The sequence below is a fragment of the Berghia stephanieae genome, chromosome 2 (genome assembly GCF_034508935.2).
Source record: "Berghia stephanieae isolate SIO BIC M18660-M18661 chromosome 2, UCSD_Bste_1.3, whole genome shotgun sequence".
Classification (NCBI taxonomy): domain Eukaryota; kingdom Metazoa; phylum Mollusca; class Gastropoda; order Nudibranchia; family Aeolidiidae; genus Berghia; species Berghia stephanieae.
The window spans coordinates 80,512,455-80,530,883 of NC_088361.1; the positions used below are offsets into that span (position 1 = coordinate 80,512,455).

At 35.0% G+C, this 18,429-nt stretch overlaps 1 protein-coding gene across 1 annotated transcript; it reads left to right on the top strand.

Annotated features, from left to right (window-relative positions):
- Nucleotides 1–487: 487 nt before the first annotated feature.
- LOC144963742 (uncharacterized) lies at nt 488–13,740 on the top strand. The gene is made up of 6 exons (XM_078897690.1): nt 488–2,486; nt 4,169–4,334; nt 6,125–6,206; nt 8,379–8,550; nt 11,242–11,375; nt 13,426–13,740. The coding sequence occupies exons 1-6, from the start codon at nt 872–874 to the stop codon at nt 13,594–13,596; spliced, it is 2,340 nt and encodes a 779-aa protein (XP_078753816.1). The 5' UTR covers nt 488–871; the 3' UTR covers nt 13,597–13,740.
- Nucleotides 13,741–18,429: the final 4,689 nt, after the last annotated feature.

An 18,429-nucleotide genomic window follows, 5' to 3' on the forward strand; every position in this document is an offset into this window, starting at 1 on the left:
AGCAAACCACTTACCCAGGGTCACAGAAGAGCCTGAAAAAAAAATGTTCGATTACACTCGAAAATGATATAATATCGGATCCTTAGCTTCTGAAATCATATCCATTATTCTGTTTTAATATCATAATATCATAATCCTTTTTTTTTTCTAGCATACCATAGCATCATTTATTTATTATCATATTATCATTATTATTGATACCAATCATTCTATAAGGATAGCGGGATTGCTATTATCCTCCCTCTCCCCCCCCCCTCTCTCTCTCTCTCTCTCTCTCTCTCTCTCTCTTCCGGGATTTAAGTTGAGGTTTAAAAACCATTTTAAAATGGCGTGAGATTAGAGTTACCTGGTGCCTGACAGTTTGTATACAGCAACTTTGTTTAAGTTTGCCAAGGCCAACGTGCAAACACCCTAAGGCCATTTGCAAATTCCTCTAAAAAGCAGAAGGTAAAGAAAAGAAAAGAGTTTTTAGTCTGACGACCTCTAAGCACACGGAGATTCAGACAAATGGGATAAGAGTGCTAATTATGAATTTCTTTCGGGTCAGTATTGAATATAGAAAATATACACCAAGTCTACAAGTCAATACGTTTTGATGAAAGCTAAGATCGTGTTCACTCAGTACAGTCTCTGTTTTAATATGGGACGAGAGTTGCAAGTTTAATCAAGAATAAACAACGCTCAAGATTACTGATATTTATTTTTCGAATACTTTTGCATTCGTTGTCAATCGCGTCAAATTGAATTGAAGTGTCAGAAATTTTAGGACTCATTTGCCAACTTTATCAATTTATGTGCGTAATGCTCGAATACGCCACGAGAGTATACATGATTTAGTTGTTCTGTGATCGTGATTCGACTGGATTCGGTGATGGAAAGAGAAGCAATAAATGTAAATGTTTTCCGAGACTTTAATAACCTACCGGCCAAATCAATATGTTATGTGCTCTGTCCAAATGTGAAAACAATACCCATACTATCATGTGTTTTTAGATCTATACGTAAATTGTTAACCCATGGATCTATTATTGGTCTAATCGTGATAGCAAGCACAATTCTATTTTCGTCGCATGCCCAATCGCATAATAATAAATTGAGATATCGCCATGTATCACACAAGTCTAATTTCAATTTTGGTGATGGTGATTATGATAATTACCATGTGACAATTAGGAATAATCATTCACCTGGGTCAAAGAATATCAAAGACATAAGTAGACTCAAACATGATACGTTTTCAAAACCAATATATTTAAAACGACTAAGTAATGCACGACAAACGGAGAATCTTCCAAAGGGTCTTGAGGTTTTAACCACAAACATTCGAAATGGCGATAGTCTTGGAGTGTATGATCGTCACCACATTGTTAAGGTAGCGTTTAGGTTCAATCAGATGAATATAATAAAACGCAACTCTTCTATCAGAAATAAACTTCTCCTTGATTCTTATCGATCACGCACTCTATGTATTGGGTATTACCAAACACAATGGATTCGAGATGCCAGAAATTGCTCCAGGTTTTTTGTTTGCTCCAGGAATCGTGTAGATGCGGTTCTGACATGTCCCAAAACATTTGTATGGTCAAATCGTGTCACTAATTGTGTTCCTCCCAATTCAAGATGGGACGATTGTATGACTAAAACCACAGAAACAATCAGAAATGTAAATATGCATCATAGCGGTTTTTATTCTGATAATGAAAGAGAACAATCCAAAATAAGTGAACAAATTGAACCTAATTTTGAACAAGCATCCGTTTCATTGACATCAGGTGGCTCGCATAGAACACCACCACAGACAACCGCTCAACCTGTACAACATCAAAGTCAATTCCGAAAGCAAAATCATTTTTCATTCAGAAGACAGAGACTTGGTTACCGCAGTACAAATCGATTCAAAGATAGATTTCTGAAAAGAAAAATATTTACAAGGCGTGGATATGTAATTCAGCTGATAAAGAAAAACGCCGCCTCACTTCAACATGAAAATAATGACAAAAATGTTTATAATGAAACATATACCGATTATGATGTGAATTTCTCAAGGAGACGTCAAAGAAGTAAGCAAAATAATCATAGATACAAGTATGCACATCGTACCATCAAACAAAAGAAACCATATACGACGTTAGCTCCAACTACCCTTACTAGTTACACAACAGATACATCAAAACCAACGAAAAAATTGAGAAAACGAAAGAGACGAAAATACAGAGTTATTTCCTCTGCGAGGGTTAGATCAAAATTTCCAAGTCAAAATTTAATCTCATCACCACGTTATTTCAATGATTTAACAACGCGAATAAATGAGATAAGCAGTGGTAATATATTTGATGAATCTGAGGTTAAATTATATATAACTACAACAGAATCCACAGTCACAAAATGGTGGATGAGTCTGTCCACGGGGGCAACAACGAAGATTTTAGAAACAACAACAAATATATCACAGACTTCAACACCAATCTCGAAGGTTTTCGTACCAGGTAAGTCACCATTATTATTATCATTATTATTATTATTATTATTATTATTATTATTCTTATTATTATTATTATTATTATTATTATTATTATTATTATTATTATTATTATTATTATTATTATTATTATTATAAAAATGCAACATTTATTGTTTTCCTTGAACCTCTAAAACCCTATAATAAAAAAAAATGATTGGGAATCCTTTGCTCGACTGATAGATCTACGCAAATGAACCTGGTTTGAGCCTAATTGAATCAGAAAGGTTGGGGGGGGGGGGGGGGGTTCTAGCCCCAATATCAATAAACTACGGTGTTGTTGTTTTTTTTACGAAACCCGACGAAACCCGACAAAGTTATGGGAAGTGGGCAGCAGTGAGGAGTGTACCAGGAACTCAGGGAAGTGTACTCCGGTGGGAGTGAACCTGGGACTATGGGGGTGAGGGGTGTTTCTTTATTACAAAACCCGCCGAAACAGACCAAAGTTAAGGGAAGTGGGAAGCAGTCGGGAGTGAACCTGAGACTATAGGAGGTGGGCACTAATGGGGAATGAACCTGGGACTACGAGTGGATAGTGAAGCCGGTAATATGGGAGTTGGACACCAGTGGTGAGTGAAGCTATGACTATGGGAGGTGGGCACCCATGGGGAATGAACCTGGGGTTAGGGCAGGTGGGTACCAATTGGGAATGAACACAGGACTATAGGTGATATACATAAACGGTGATTGAACCTGGGACTGTGAGAGGTGGACACCAATGGAGAATGAACTCAAGGCTAAGGAAGAGATAGCACGTGGAAAGTGAATCCGAGACTAAATGAGGTCAAAACAATTGAGGAGTGAACCTGGGACTTTGGGAAGTGGACACCTGTGGGGACCGAAGTTAGGAATATGGGAGGTGGAGAATGAACCAGGGATATGGGAAGTGGATAACAGTAGAGAATGAACCTGGGACTACGGGAGGTTTCAGAAAAGTACCATTATGGGTTCACTCCCCACTGGTGTCCACTTCCCTGATTCCCTGGTTAACTCACCACTACTGCCCACTGGCCATAAATTCGGACGGTTTCGGAAAAAATAAGTAACCTGCTGTGTTTGTCCGCCACTGGTATCCACCTCCCATATTCCAGGCTTCACTCTCCACCTCTTGTAGTCCCAGGTTAATTCATGATTTGTGCCCACCTCCTTTAGTCTCAGGTTCCCTCTCCTCTGGTGCCCACCTCCCATAGCCCGGCTTCAATTCCCACTGGTATACATCTCCCATAGTCCCAGGTTCATTTCCCTCAGATATCCTTTTTTTTTCCTCTATGTGTGAATTGTCATACGCGTAAGGGGAAATAATTCATTGTCCACAAATTTAAACAGATTGCTGCTTTCGTCGTAAAGTGTAGAAAATACCTGTTGAATTTCCATCTCAACAGTGATGATGATGATGATGATGATGATGATGATGATGATGATGATGATGATGATGATGATGATGATGATGATGATGATGATGATTTCATACCAATAGGTCGTTATCCTATTTCCTAACAAATTTTCAAATAAATCTGGAAAAAAATAGAATGAAATGAAAATACATTCCTTTTGGACATGACGGGTTCAAAGGACGTTCAAAATTCTAAATGTCCAACTTTTCAGCGATAAATTGTAATCTTCTTTCAAATCTCTCCCAATTTCACACAGAATGCGGGGTGTCCGCAGCTCCATTAATCGTAGGAGGTCTTCCAGTCAAACGAGACAAATGGCCTTGGGTTGTGTCTCTACAACTCACCTGGCTAAATCGACACATGTGTGGAGCCACCCTGATCCATCCAAGATGGCTGGTCACAGCAGCACATTGCATGGCAGAGTAAGATTTTCATATTTTTTTTTCTACCACTCCTATAAATGTGTGCTGACCTGGGAAAACATACCAAATTAAATGTCACTGAACATTGTTTCGAGCCAGAGGGTTATAAAGGTAAAAATGCCATTCTGACATTCTTTACAATACGATAGTTTAACCAAAAGTATTATTGTGTACGTTGTGGCTTTATATTATAAAATATTTTTAATGTGTAAGTAGAACAGATATTGCTTTGAAAAATGCGTAAAATTTGACCAAAAACAAATAAACGCATTTTCCCCATTTAATTTGAGTTATGATTTAACATATAAAGGTTGGCGTGTTTGATATCAATATTTTTGGCTGTTGTGCGCATTATTTAATACTTCTTTTCAAACGATTTCATGTTGATGATTCTGTTATTTTTATGTTGATTACATTAAATTATGTTGTTTTAACTTTAAATTGATTTAATCAAAATAATGTTTTTGTACCTTTGACTAACCATATCTCAAAAACTATCGAAGGTATTGGCAAGTTATAAAGACCATTGCATCTTTTTTCATAATTTTAGCTACACCAATGCCAGGTTCATATTTTTCCTCTTCATGTCCAATGTTATCGACACTATCTTTGTTGACTTAATATCGCTTCGGACGGATAGGTCACATCTGCTTGAACCATCTCTCGAAAACAATCAGTGTCACGTGGTCCCCTTCCCAGTTTATTTTTGTGGTAAAACAACCAACAACACTTCCAAGCCAACAGGTCCATGTTTGTCGTTGTCAATGTCCGGCTAAATTTGGCCTGTCTATTTCTGTCTTGTTTGAAATACGTGACTACAATAATGTCTATTGTCTCCATTCTTTCGTTAACCCTTCATGCGTCAAGGCCAATTTATGGTTCGAATGTGCATGCTATCTGTTCCCGTTTAGGCAATATTTACATTCACAACTTTGACTTTACACAGATGGTTTTTGTTACCAAGTTGGAGCGAGACACAAGCCATCCAGATCTCAATCAACAAATTGTTGCAGTCAATTGCCCCTCCCCCTTCAGTTCCGTCCCCCTCCAGTCTATGATGATAATTATCGTGGTCATGACAATCATCATCATTATCGTCGTCATCATCATCATCATCATCATCATCATCATCATCATCATCATCACTATCATCATTATCACTATCAATGCCACCACCACTGACTCTTTCACTGCCATCTCTACCACTACCATCATTATGATTATCATCACGATCATCAGTAACATCATCATCCGTAACAACGCAACAACAACGACGACAACAACATCAACAATAACAACAAGTTCCGCATTACCTTAAGCAGTACTAATAGGGAACAAAAGTATGATGTCAAAAAACTGGTTCCAATCTCATTGGAGGTGTAAAACCACTCTTCCGGAGGACTGGATATATATACATTGAGTAACTGATCTCCTGGTTTCGGAGTGATAACGTATATGCTGGTCGTCAATTAAGTAATTATTAGTCATCCATAGGACTGGTTACATAAACACTTTCAAAGAGTAGAATCTGTGACGTCACTTCTTCTCTGCCCCCCTCTCTCTCTCTCTCTCTCTCTCTCTCTCTCTCTCTCTCTCTCTCTCTCTCTATATATATATATATATATATATATATACATGCATAACATACATACATACATGTGTGTTGGTGTGTGTGTGTGTGTGTTTGTACGTGTGTGTACGTTGTGTGGTATCTATGTAACACCTCATCAAAACTGTCGAGACGATTTTAGAAATCTTATCTGTTAAATATTGTTTTATTCTTTTAATAGACCAGATTTAAGTCATGCCGCAGACTGGATGGTTATATTTGGAAATGTCAAGTTCCAAGCCAAAGTTGATCACATCGTAAAGGTACCATAACCACCACCCAACGGTCTCCCAATTACAATATTATATGAACCATCTCATCAAAACCTCATTTAAAGTGAGGCTAGACGCCAAAATTGGATTTTAAGGTTAAATTACAAGAAATGTGAAATTTTAGTTTTCTTAGATTTAATAAATTATGATCCTGAAGAAAACCAGAGATGATGTTATTAGTTCCTTGGATAAAACGCATACACTTAGCCAAGTCTCGTATTTTTAAATATAAATTCAGTGTTAAGCGTGTATACCATCCTAGATTAATACGTTATGGTGGCATATATAACTGTATAGGAAATCTAAACGTGTTTACGCGTTTACCGTGTTCACTGTTTCAAAAAGCATATTTTACTGGTAAATAATAAGTCATATGATTTCAAATGTCCCGTTATTAATAATTATAGAACAAAGATAATACTTTAGGATTAAATAGGCCGATTGGCATTTAAACACCCTGTAAAAACCATCAGATAACAATTATTATTATTATTATTATTATTATTATTATTATTATTATTATTATTATTATTATTATTATTATTATTATTATTATTATTATTATTATTATTATTATTATTATTATTGTTATTCTCATTATTATAATTATTATTCTCATTATTGTTATCATTATCTTTATTATGGTATTGTTATTATTATTATTATTATTATTATTATTATTATATTATTATTATTATTATTATTATTATTATTATTATTATTATTATTATTATTATTTATTATTATTATTATTATTATTATTATTATTATCATTATAATTATTATTATCACCATCAGCATCATCAGCATCATCATCATTATTATTATTATTATTATTATTATTATTATTATTATTATTATTATTATTATTATTATTATTATTATTATTATTATCACTACCATTATTATTATTATTATTATCATCATCATAATCATCATTTTCATCGGGGGTGAAGTGGCCGCGTGTTATGGCATTGCACTGTGGTCCGGAAAGTCCCGGGTTCGAGTCCCCCTCGGGCACTTCCTTTTTTTTTCTTCCTTGTGCAAGATTATTAAACCTCAATTTGCTCACTTGTACATCATGAATGATTCCTGTTGACATCAGACATCCTTTGATGGATTTTCTATATTCCTTCATGAATGTCCAGGCTACGGGATCTAATGGTGCCGTTGAGAAAGGGCGTAGTTATTATTATTATTATTATTATTATTATTATTATTATTATTATTATTATTATTATTATTATATTATTATTATTATTATTATTATTATTATTATTATCATTATTATTATTATTATTATTATTATTACTATTATTATTATTGTTATTATTACTATTATTGCTATTATTATATTATTATTATTATTATTATTATTATTATTATATTATTATTATTATTATTATTATTATTATTATTATTATTATTATATTATTATTATTATTATTTATTATTATTATTATATTTTATTATTATTATTATTATTATTTATTATTATTATTATTATTATTATTATTATTATTATATTATTATTATTATTATTATTATTATTATTATTTTATTATTATTATTATTATTATTATTATTATTATTATTATTATTATTTATTATTATTATTATTATAGAAATGCAATATATTTTGCTTTTCTTGATCTTTTTTCACGACTAGTGGAGCTAGAGATAAAGGTAGTTACGAACAGGCCGGCCAAGTGGTAATTCTCGACATCAAATGACCGATCATTATGCCCTAGCAGATTTTATAAATAATCATGTAACTCAATTGGTGGTAGAATTACCCTTGATTTAAGAAAGGTTTGCATGTTACTCTATATAATTTTTTTAAAAACAGCTTCTTTTTTGTTTTGTTTAATTTGCCAGAAATTCTGTGCTCGTTGGCAAATATTTAACATTGGCTGTACCGAACTATTTTGAGCCCAACACTATTTTTGTTTTTAAAAAAGGATCGAGATGTTGAGCTCAGATCATAAATTTGTCGCAAATTATTTATTTCACTTAATGCCGTGTTAAAACAACTAGATATTAAACTTGTTTGTCGTTTTTAATTCATAAAACTCTTGATAATTTAGTGAGATGGTGTGAGAATCTTTTCATTTTACCCTCGACCCCTTACATGTTTTTTTGCTTTGTATTATTCTGATTTAGCATCCATCCTTTGTCAATGGGGATAACTACCCAAATGATATCGCCATGTTGAGGCTTCAACACCCTGCTGACGTCACAGGATTCCACATTCGGCATGCTTGCCTTCCACCCATGGAATGGAACAGGTCTCATTGGGACAGATGCTGGATCATGGGATGGGGAGAAGCCAAAGGTTTTTTTTTTTGTTCCTTATTATTTCATGAATTAATTGGCATCATTAAATTATCAAATTGCGAGCAAAAATGGGGATCAGAGTGTATCACCATCATCATCATCATCATCACCATCATCATCATCATCATCATCATCATCATCATCATCATCATCATCATCATCATCATCATCATCATCATCATCTTCATTATCATCTTATTATTATTATTATTATTATTATTATTATTATTATTATTATTATTATTATTATTATTATTATTATTATTATTATTATTATTATTATTATTATTATGGCTACGCTTATTTGTACTACCACTACGAATAACGTCAGAGCTTATTTGTACTCTTACTAAAAATAGAATTTGCGTAATTACTAAAAATATAACATTTTATACGGATAGAACTGCAATATACAGAAAATAGTTTGGGGAAAAATGTATTACAGTTACCAGCTTGGCGTTTCTAATCCATTTTAAGTTCATTGGACCAAAAAATTGGATTTGACATTTTATTGAATATCACTCAATTTTTGTTTTGGTTTTGTTTTACAAATTATTATTGTAAAAAAAAAATAATAAAAAAGAAGCGGGGGGGGGGGGGGGGGATCTGTAGTCAATTTTAGTTATAAAAAATGGTTCGGTAAAAAAAATTGAGCTTTTATACAGCTTAATATCCACTATACGTGCTCAAAGCGCTTTACAACGGGTACGATGAGAGAATGCGAGTAAAGAGCCTTTTCAAAGGACTCAACTATGCGCCGAGTGAGGCTCAAACCCAGGACCTTACGATTTTTCACTAGCAACCAAGTTGCCACATTGGATTTTCTTTCTTTACTTTTTTTTTAGTGTTCTGCTAATGTGCAATCTACATTTAAAATAAAAAGTGGCATCTTTCATTTCTTCTAATTCTTAACAGACACGATTATTAAACATGTCCACTTCACATCTCAACAACAGGGACAATTTTTTTCACTTCTTGAGGCAGTCTTTTCTTACTTCTTTTAAATTTCATTTTTTAAAGCTTCTTTATTGATTTGTTTATAAGTTCTATTGTTCTTCTTATTATAATTTCATTGTCAATATCATTTTCATCAGCATACTTTTACGGTACTTTTACCATGTTCTTATTCTTACGCTCTTACGGTTACAGTACAGCAGAGCGATACCTAACGCAGGCCTTTAAAGTGCTACTAAATTTGAAAAATGAAAATAAAACGTTTGACAAAAGATCCACAGTTCAAAAGCTAAAACAATTATAAATTGAAACTACCTCGAGGCTCGAGGAACATCGGGGGTAAGGTCTCCCGCCCATACTGGGCACTGTGGGACTGGAAGTCTAGAGAGCTGCGCCGGTGGAACCCGTAATTTAGCTTCTTAAACGGTTCCGATCATTCAGGAGAGGAGTAGTACCTATCTAGTTGTAGTTATTAGTAGAAGAAGAATAAGAAGAAGAAGAAGAAGAAGAAGAAGAAGAAGAGAAGAAGGAGCATGTTCAGATTCAAGTTCAACCCTCTTAGTTGATAGAGTTAGAGTGAGAATGACGAGAAATGAGTTGCCACTTAATTAAGGAAAATAATTGTCGTATCTAGTTTACTTACCTTCTTTGTTGACTTTTTAATAAAAAGTACATTATTCTCATTTTCGAATGTTTTCAAATTGGAGAAAAGATGAGAATGTCTCGTTTACCGAGAGGGCCTTTTTTTTTTTTTGCTTCACACTTCTCAAAGAAAGACCGCGAAAAGTGGAGGCTGGTCGGCTGGTCCTTGAAAGCTCACAAATACAACTTTAAACGCATAAGAGTGCTGGGAGTAGCTACAAATAGGTAAAGGAGCGGTGGTTTGCAACTTTAAACACATAAGAGTTCTGGGAGTACAAATAGTGAAAAGCGGTAGTTTTCGCTATTTGTAGTGGTAGTACAAATAACCACTTCGTATTATTATTACTATTACAATTATTATTATTATTTAATTATTTGTTTGTTTTAAATAAAGAAGGAACACACACACACACATACAAAAACACATGCACAATAATTAACAACAAAACTTTCAGATACACTATAATCATATTTCTCCTATTTTGGTTTTTAATTATTTATGGGGACTTCTTAATATCAAATTTGAATTGAATTTTAATTCAAAATGAATTTATTCAAAATAGAAGATGGTAATGTCGTAAGTCAGACATTCTTATGATTTGACTGACTGATACCCGCTCTTGTTGATGGTTCGTCATTTGTACTGCAATTAATATTAGAAGCACCATTATACTGAGTTGTATAATCTTCTAATAATATATGATTAACGCCAAAAAATGAGAATTTTATAGTTATTAACAAAGTAGTCGAGAGATTTACTTTTGGTTTGGTTGGTTTGTTATTGGGGGCGGGGGGTTGTTGTTGTTTTTTTCTGTTTTTGTTTGTTTGTTGGGGGGGGGGGGGGGGGTCGTTTTTATGAGTACTTTTTCTGTTTTTGTGTTGTATTTTCGTTGTTATTTTTTGTGGTTTATTTCGCCTTTTGTTGTATTTTATTGTTGTTTGTTTGGTTGGTTGTTTTGAAATATTGTTTTCCTTGTTTTATTTTTTTTTTCTTCTTTAGAGTTTGTTAGCAATGTGTACTGCACTTGAGCAGGTCCTCACAAATATTGATTTTGTGCCGACACTGATTATGTGATATTTGTTCATTTTTCAGAGGGCACTGTAACTGAACTGAAAGAACTGGAGGTCAATATATGGAAGAACAGTGAATGTTCAGCGAGGTGGGGATGGAAGCGAATTCTAAACTCACACATGTGTGTAGGTACTGGAGACAGCGGCGCGTGCAATGTAAGTTATTGTTGTTTTTGTTTTGTTTTTAATGGGGTTTTTTATCAACTTGTTTTAGTCCACAAAAGCCAATACATCTCTAGGGAGGCTGCCATGAAACCAGCTGACAACAGTAACAGCAAAACAGACAGACATATCCTAGTCATCACTAATCATCCATACATAAAGGAAGTCATCGAAATTTTAAAAACTAACTACCGTCAGATTCGTCAGACCCCAGGAGCATGTAGAAACGAGGGATGTATTCAACAAACCGCCTTTAATCGCCTACAGACGAGACCGCAATTTGAGGGACATACAACTTAGGAGCCGCTTGACAATGGTTATGTCTGGCAACCAACGTAAGACGGAGGTGGACGTTGCAGATTCAGGACATGCCCACACTTATTCGTGGAAAAATCCATCAAATTCCCGATAAAATGTGGGACATCCGATACGCCTTCACCTGCACGGATAATCTTATTTACGCTATAATCTGCAAACCTTGCCACAAGACATACGTGGGAGAAACTGGCAAGAGATTAAGCGACAGGTTTGGACAACATCTGAGTCTAATGAAAACGACAAGGACAAACATGTCGCTCACCACTTCAATGGGTTCAGTCATCAAGGATTGCATGACATCCGTCCTTTCAGTTCTGTCACACCACTAAACAACATAGGAAATACAGAGAGGCAGAACTGATACTTAAACTGAACACATTGTAACCTCATGGCATGAACTCGAGACTGGACCTCTCATTTAAATATTATACCACCTTTATCCCCCCCTTCCCCCCCCCCCCCCCCCCCCCCCCCCGACTCCCCCGGCCATCCATCGTCTTTTCCTTAAACTACACATCCCAGTATCGTTACTACAATGACTACTACTGCTACTACTACTACTACTACTACTACTACTACTACTACTACTACTACTACTACTACTGCTGCTACTACTACTACTACTACTACTACTACTACTACTACTACTGCTACTACTACTACTACTACTACTACTACTACTACTACTACTATACTACTACTACTACTACGACTATTACTACTACTACTACTACTACTACTACTACTACTACTACTACTAATGCTACTACTAATGCTACTACTACTACTACTACTACTACTACTACTACTACTACTACTACTACTACTACTACTAATGCTACTACTGCTACTAAAAGTACTCCCTTATATTTTGTATTTATTTCCAATGCCGTTGTATTTATTTTCCATCAATAGTCTACACTTTATTTTATTTCACTTTCTATACTGCATTACACAGTTCCTCCGCGCCTCCCCTCTTTTGACTTAATTAATTTCACACCTTTTATTATTATCTATTGTTCTATTCTAATTCGCCCTTCTTTACAAAGGAGCACACTATTTCCTGCCCCATCGATGTTTTTGTTTATTTATCTTAACAACGCTACTACCACATTATCTCATTCGTCTATAGTGTTTCATTCATCCTGTTTTGTTGATAAAGGGGAAACCCGAAACGTCCATTTTATCTGTTTTCGTATATTAAATTGAAGCTTACATGCAATTTCACATTGTTATTTATTTATATTTATTCGAGCTTCAAGAAGCAACATTTACACCACCACTTATAATAATACTCTTTATTCTATTACTACTACTTCTATCTACTATGACGTTTCTATTATGTCTTTTAACTTCCATTATTTTCAATAGTGTTCCCGTCCGACTGCCCTTATCATTTCTATCACACCCTTGGGACTCTACTCACAAACCCACTCCACGCTAATGCGTCATTAACACTCTACCCACCACCGAGTACAGAGCCTACTAATTTATACTCATTTTACATATTTAATTTCAACGTTTATTTGTTTATTGTTGTGCTGACGAAGGGTTTGCACCCGAAACGTCCATTGTCTGTATTGTTTCCATCCGAAACGTCTCCATTGTCACTCGTTCGTTAGTATTTTCACGATCTCAGTCTCCAGGCAGCCCACGCCGCTCTCTAATTAAACTGAGACGGAAAAGATAAATACCCAACTGAGACACTTTTTATTTTATTTTTCAGGGAGATTCTGGAGGGCCACTTATTTGCAGACGTAAAGGTTATCATTATCTCACTGGCGTTACAAGCTGGGGAGTATACGGCTGCCAAACGACTGGATATCCGGGAGTTTTCGTCAATGTAGCATCGTACCGGAAATGGATTGATGACGTAATACGAACACAGACAAACTAATCTTGAATTTTGATCTCATAAAGATTCTGTGTTTCGTGATATCAAATCGCAGAAAATCAACGACTTTCCCCTACTTTACATTCCATAATAATTCATGCAATTCATTTCAATTGTAATTGATACCGCAAATAAATCATCTTCGAATCATAATAAGAAACCAGTGGTTGCAAGATCAAGGCTGTGTTTTCATAAAAAATAAATTGGATGTCGTCGTCAACCTAAAAGTTAGTTTTAGTTTAATAATAAGCATATTTCTATGGCGCATTTCGTTGAAACCTCAAGGCGCTTAAAAACAAACAAAAAACAATACATTGTTTACCCAGGATACAATAATACTGCAAGACCAAATAAACCAATATCATGTAAGAAAAAGTCATCAAAAATCAATAAATAAGTTACATAAAATACATTTAAAATTTCAATAAAATATTTAGTGAAAAGATATAGGCTTTAAAAAAATATTTATAGATAGAGCTCAAAAACCTGTGAAAATCATGAAAAAGGCAACACATTTTTTTAAAAAATAAAGATATATCAATAAGTAAGTCACATAAAATACATTTAAAAATTCAATCAAGTAAGTATTTAGTAAAAATATTTTTTTTAGGCGCTTTAAAAAACATCTCTATATAACTCGAAAATCTTACAGACTGAGGTAGATCATTCCGAATTTCATAAGAGACCTATCACCAAAGTATTTAAGTTTAGTTTTAGGATATGCTAACAATTTAAAGTCGTCGGATCTAAGATTTTTCAGGGATGCGTAGAGCTGGAGTTAGTGTTGAATATAGAGGGGGACAGAAGACTCTAATACACCAAAGCAGACAAGGGCTATTTTTACAAATTAAATTCTAGCCCTGGCTAGTGGATAGTTCGAAGCATGTCCGCCCTGTGTACCATCGTAATAAGATTTTCCCAAGACTAACCGAGCCGCACAATTCTGCACTCTCTGGAGTTTATTTTGTCATTGGGGAGACCAGCGAGCAGTGAATTGCAGTTGTCGAGGCATGGCAAGATCAAAGCAGAGACAATTATCTTCAAGGTGTTGAAAAGTAAACATGACCTCATCTTGATATTCTACGGAGATCATAATACACGATTTTCACATTATTGTTTATGTGCGGATCCATAGACAAAGAACCGTCCAGAACGAGACCCAATTTATTAGTCTTTTCATAAATAGAAATACATCACAATCAGTTATGGTTAGTGTAGGATTTGATAAGTGGGTAGATTTTATTTTTTGCTGAGTTCCAATCAAAACAACTTCAGTTTTATCATTTAACAATAGCTTATTTTCTAGTATCCAACTTTTGATGGAGTCAACAGTTTTCTAAATCACAGACAAAAGAGGAGAGATCACGGGGAGAGGCAGCTTTATATAGCTGCGTATCGTCAGCATAAATGTGATAGCTAACAGAATGGGATTATATTACATTGCTTAATGGTAAAGTATATAGGGTATAAGAGATAGGACCAAAAACCGATCCTTGAGGTATGCCATATTATATAAAGAAATCATCAGAAACTTTCCCAATTAATTACACTCACTGCCTGGGACCTATTGGTGAGGTATGAATTAAACCACGATATGTTTTTTATGTTTTTGTTTTTGTTTTGTTTTTAAGGGTTTTACGGCACTTGCAACACATTTAGGTTATATCAGCGCCAGTAAAAAGGAAGAAATGGGATAGTAAAACGTTCTAGAATTACAATTAAAGCACCCAAGAATAAGTAAGACAAAGGGGAACTGGGAACAAATAGGGATCAGATCTAGATTCCAAGAGCATACCACCAATGTACTTAGTTTGAGATCACCTATAAGTCTCATCCAGACACAAACGCAAAATCCAAAAAAGAGGAATACACTCAAATGCTAACATGATACATTCAAAAATAACAAATATAATAATACATAATAGAGAGATGATTTACAAGGAAAAAAATATCATCTCCCAAAACAATATCTATGCATTTGACTGTTTCCCTCCCAGCCAGGGCCAGGACAAAACCAAATAATCTCATTCCAAGACAAAGACAGAAAGCATGTTGGAAAACAGATATAAGGGGATAGAAGACACAGTATGTACCTCCCTGCCCACTATGGGAGGTCAGGAACCCCACCCAGTAAACCACGATACAGCAGTGCCAGAAATGCAAAAATCAGCATAAAGACTATCACATAAGATTGCATGGTCTATTGTGTCGAATGCCGCCAATAGATCAAACAACGTAATGATAGATATCGCACCATTATTACTTGCTATCAGTCTGTCAGCAGATCATTCAATATCTTCAAAAGAGCGGTTTCAGTGCTCACGGCTAACTGACTGAAAAGGTTCGATAAGATTATTTGTATTTAGATGATTCTTTAGCTGCTTTCGTACTACCTTTTCCAGGATTTTAGAAAGAAAAGGCAAATAAGATACAGGGTGATAATTTTTCAGATTTTAAGGTTTTCGAAGTTTGCAATACGTTTAGTCATTCCCGCGTCTAGGAAGAGAAAGGTGGTACACAAGACAAACGAATAATTTGAAAGATCCAGAATTCAGTACCTTCAAGATCCTAAGAGCTGTCAGTTGCCCCCCTCCATCGTTGCGATACCATTTAGGGTATATGTGTGTGTGCGGCTATGTGGTCTTGCGGTATAACACTCGCTTTCGGATCAGAAGGTCCTGGGTTCGAGTCTCGCTCGGCGCATAGTTGAGTCCTTGGAAAAGGCTCTTTACTCACATTCTCTCACCGTACTCAGGTGTAAAATGAGTACCTGGCCGTTCTCAGCGTTGTCTCTGCCCGAAAAAAGTATAATATCACCTTACAGGCGTCTTGTCTTGTCCTAAATGTTAAATGTTGCTATTGCAAAGCGCTTGGGCACGTTTAGTGGATTTTGCTCTATATAAAAAAGCTCCAAAGAAAAGCTCAATATTTGGGCCTAGGATTAGGAAGGTGGCATTTTGCATTAAAGATAGGTGCCTGGAATATCTCGTATCATAGGCATTTGATAAGTAAGACAAAGGAAATTATTTAAGGTCAAGGAATGAACAGATGTAGATTTCAAAGGCAGCCTACCCATGCGTCCTGTCCCAGGGCACCCACTTCAAAAAGTTAAAGAGACATCAACACAAGGTCCCCAGAGTAACACATTCACATTATTTCTAATTTTCAAGTCTTCTCATCCATAGAGGTAACCTGTTGCATTTACTCAAATATTCACATTCGACTGCCTCCGAGGAGGCAATGGATTCCAACTTGTAGCCAAACAAAATGAAGTCGACTCAGTCTCGTTCCAGGATAAGGGTAGACAGGCACATAAAAACAGGCAAAATACGCAAAAGAAGGAGCACTAAAAGACCCAAGTAATCACTCACAATCCTCTATGTTCCAATGGTTGCAACTGGAATCTTGTTGGCGCTTTTGTCTTATTATTGTTTCTTTTCTGTATGCACACATCATTTTTCACATACACACACACACACACACACACACACACACACATATATATATATATATATATATATATATATATATATATATATGCAACATAAAACCTTTCCTCAAAGATATATATGCAACATAAAACCTTTCCTTAAAGAGAGCTGTAAGAGTAAAGGGATACTGGATGTTATTACTACTACTACTACTACTACTACTACTACTACTACTACTACTACTACTACTACTAACACTCCACTACTACTACTACTTCTACTACTACCCTTGATTTGAAAATATCACATTGAGAACCCTTCTTCTAGCAGAACCCGTAGTAGTAGTCGTAGTAGTAGTAGTAGTAGTAGTAGTAGTAGTAGTAGTAGTAGTAGTAGTAGTAGTAGTAGTAATATAGTAGTAGTAGTAGTAGTAGTAGTAGTAGTAGTAGTAGTAGTGGTGGTGGTAGTAGTAGTAGTAGTAGTAGTAGTAGTAGTGGTAGTAGTAGTAGTAGTAGTAGTAGTAGTAGTAGTAGTAGTAGTAATAGTATTAGTATGTGCAGCAAGGGTAGTAATAGTAGTAGTAGTAGTAGTAGTAGTAGTAGTAGTAGTAGTAGTAGTAGTAGTAGTAGCAGTTATAGTATAAAAATTAATAGTTGCAGTATTGTTCTTTTTCTTTAATTATTATTATCCCTTTTGTTAGAATTTATTATAAGAGATAAGTTATGTTCGATTATCTGACTTAGATGTCTATATGAGCGGAGAAAAACATCTTCTTTTTGAATGCGGGCATTATGAACAATATTGCATTGTTTTGTGGGACGTCAAACAAAGTTACATGCTATTATAAGAATCCCCCACCCTCTCTCTCTCTCTCTCTCTCTCTCTCTCTTCTTCTTCTTCTTCTTCTTCTTCTTCTTCTTCTTCTTCTTCTTCTTCTTCTTCTTCTTCTTCTTCTTCTTCTTCTACTTCTTCTGCTTCTCCTTCTTCTCTTTCCCTCTCCACTCTCTCTCCCCCCCTCTCTCTCTCATCTCTCTCTCCCTCTCTCTCTCTCTCTCTCTCTCTCTCTCTCTCTCTCTCTCTCACACACACACACACACACAATTTCTCTCTATCACTTCAAAATTAAGGGATCTAGATCGCAAGTACGTATTCTAAATTTTAAAGTGACAATTAGAAAGCAGGTACTGGTGCAAGATAAAGAACAAGGCAGACTTTTTTGCTCTTGTATCTTTCTTTCTGTACTGTCGAGCACTGTTTCATACACACTTTTAAGGATATTTATTCTAAATGTTAGTCTCGTTTTTAAGACAATCCAAAAGTTCTTTAACTTAAATATATTATCGCATGTCATATAATGTTACTGAATAATAAATAAGTCTAAATTTATCTAAAATTAAATCACATT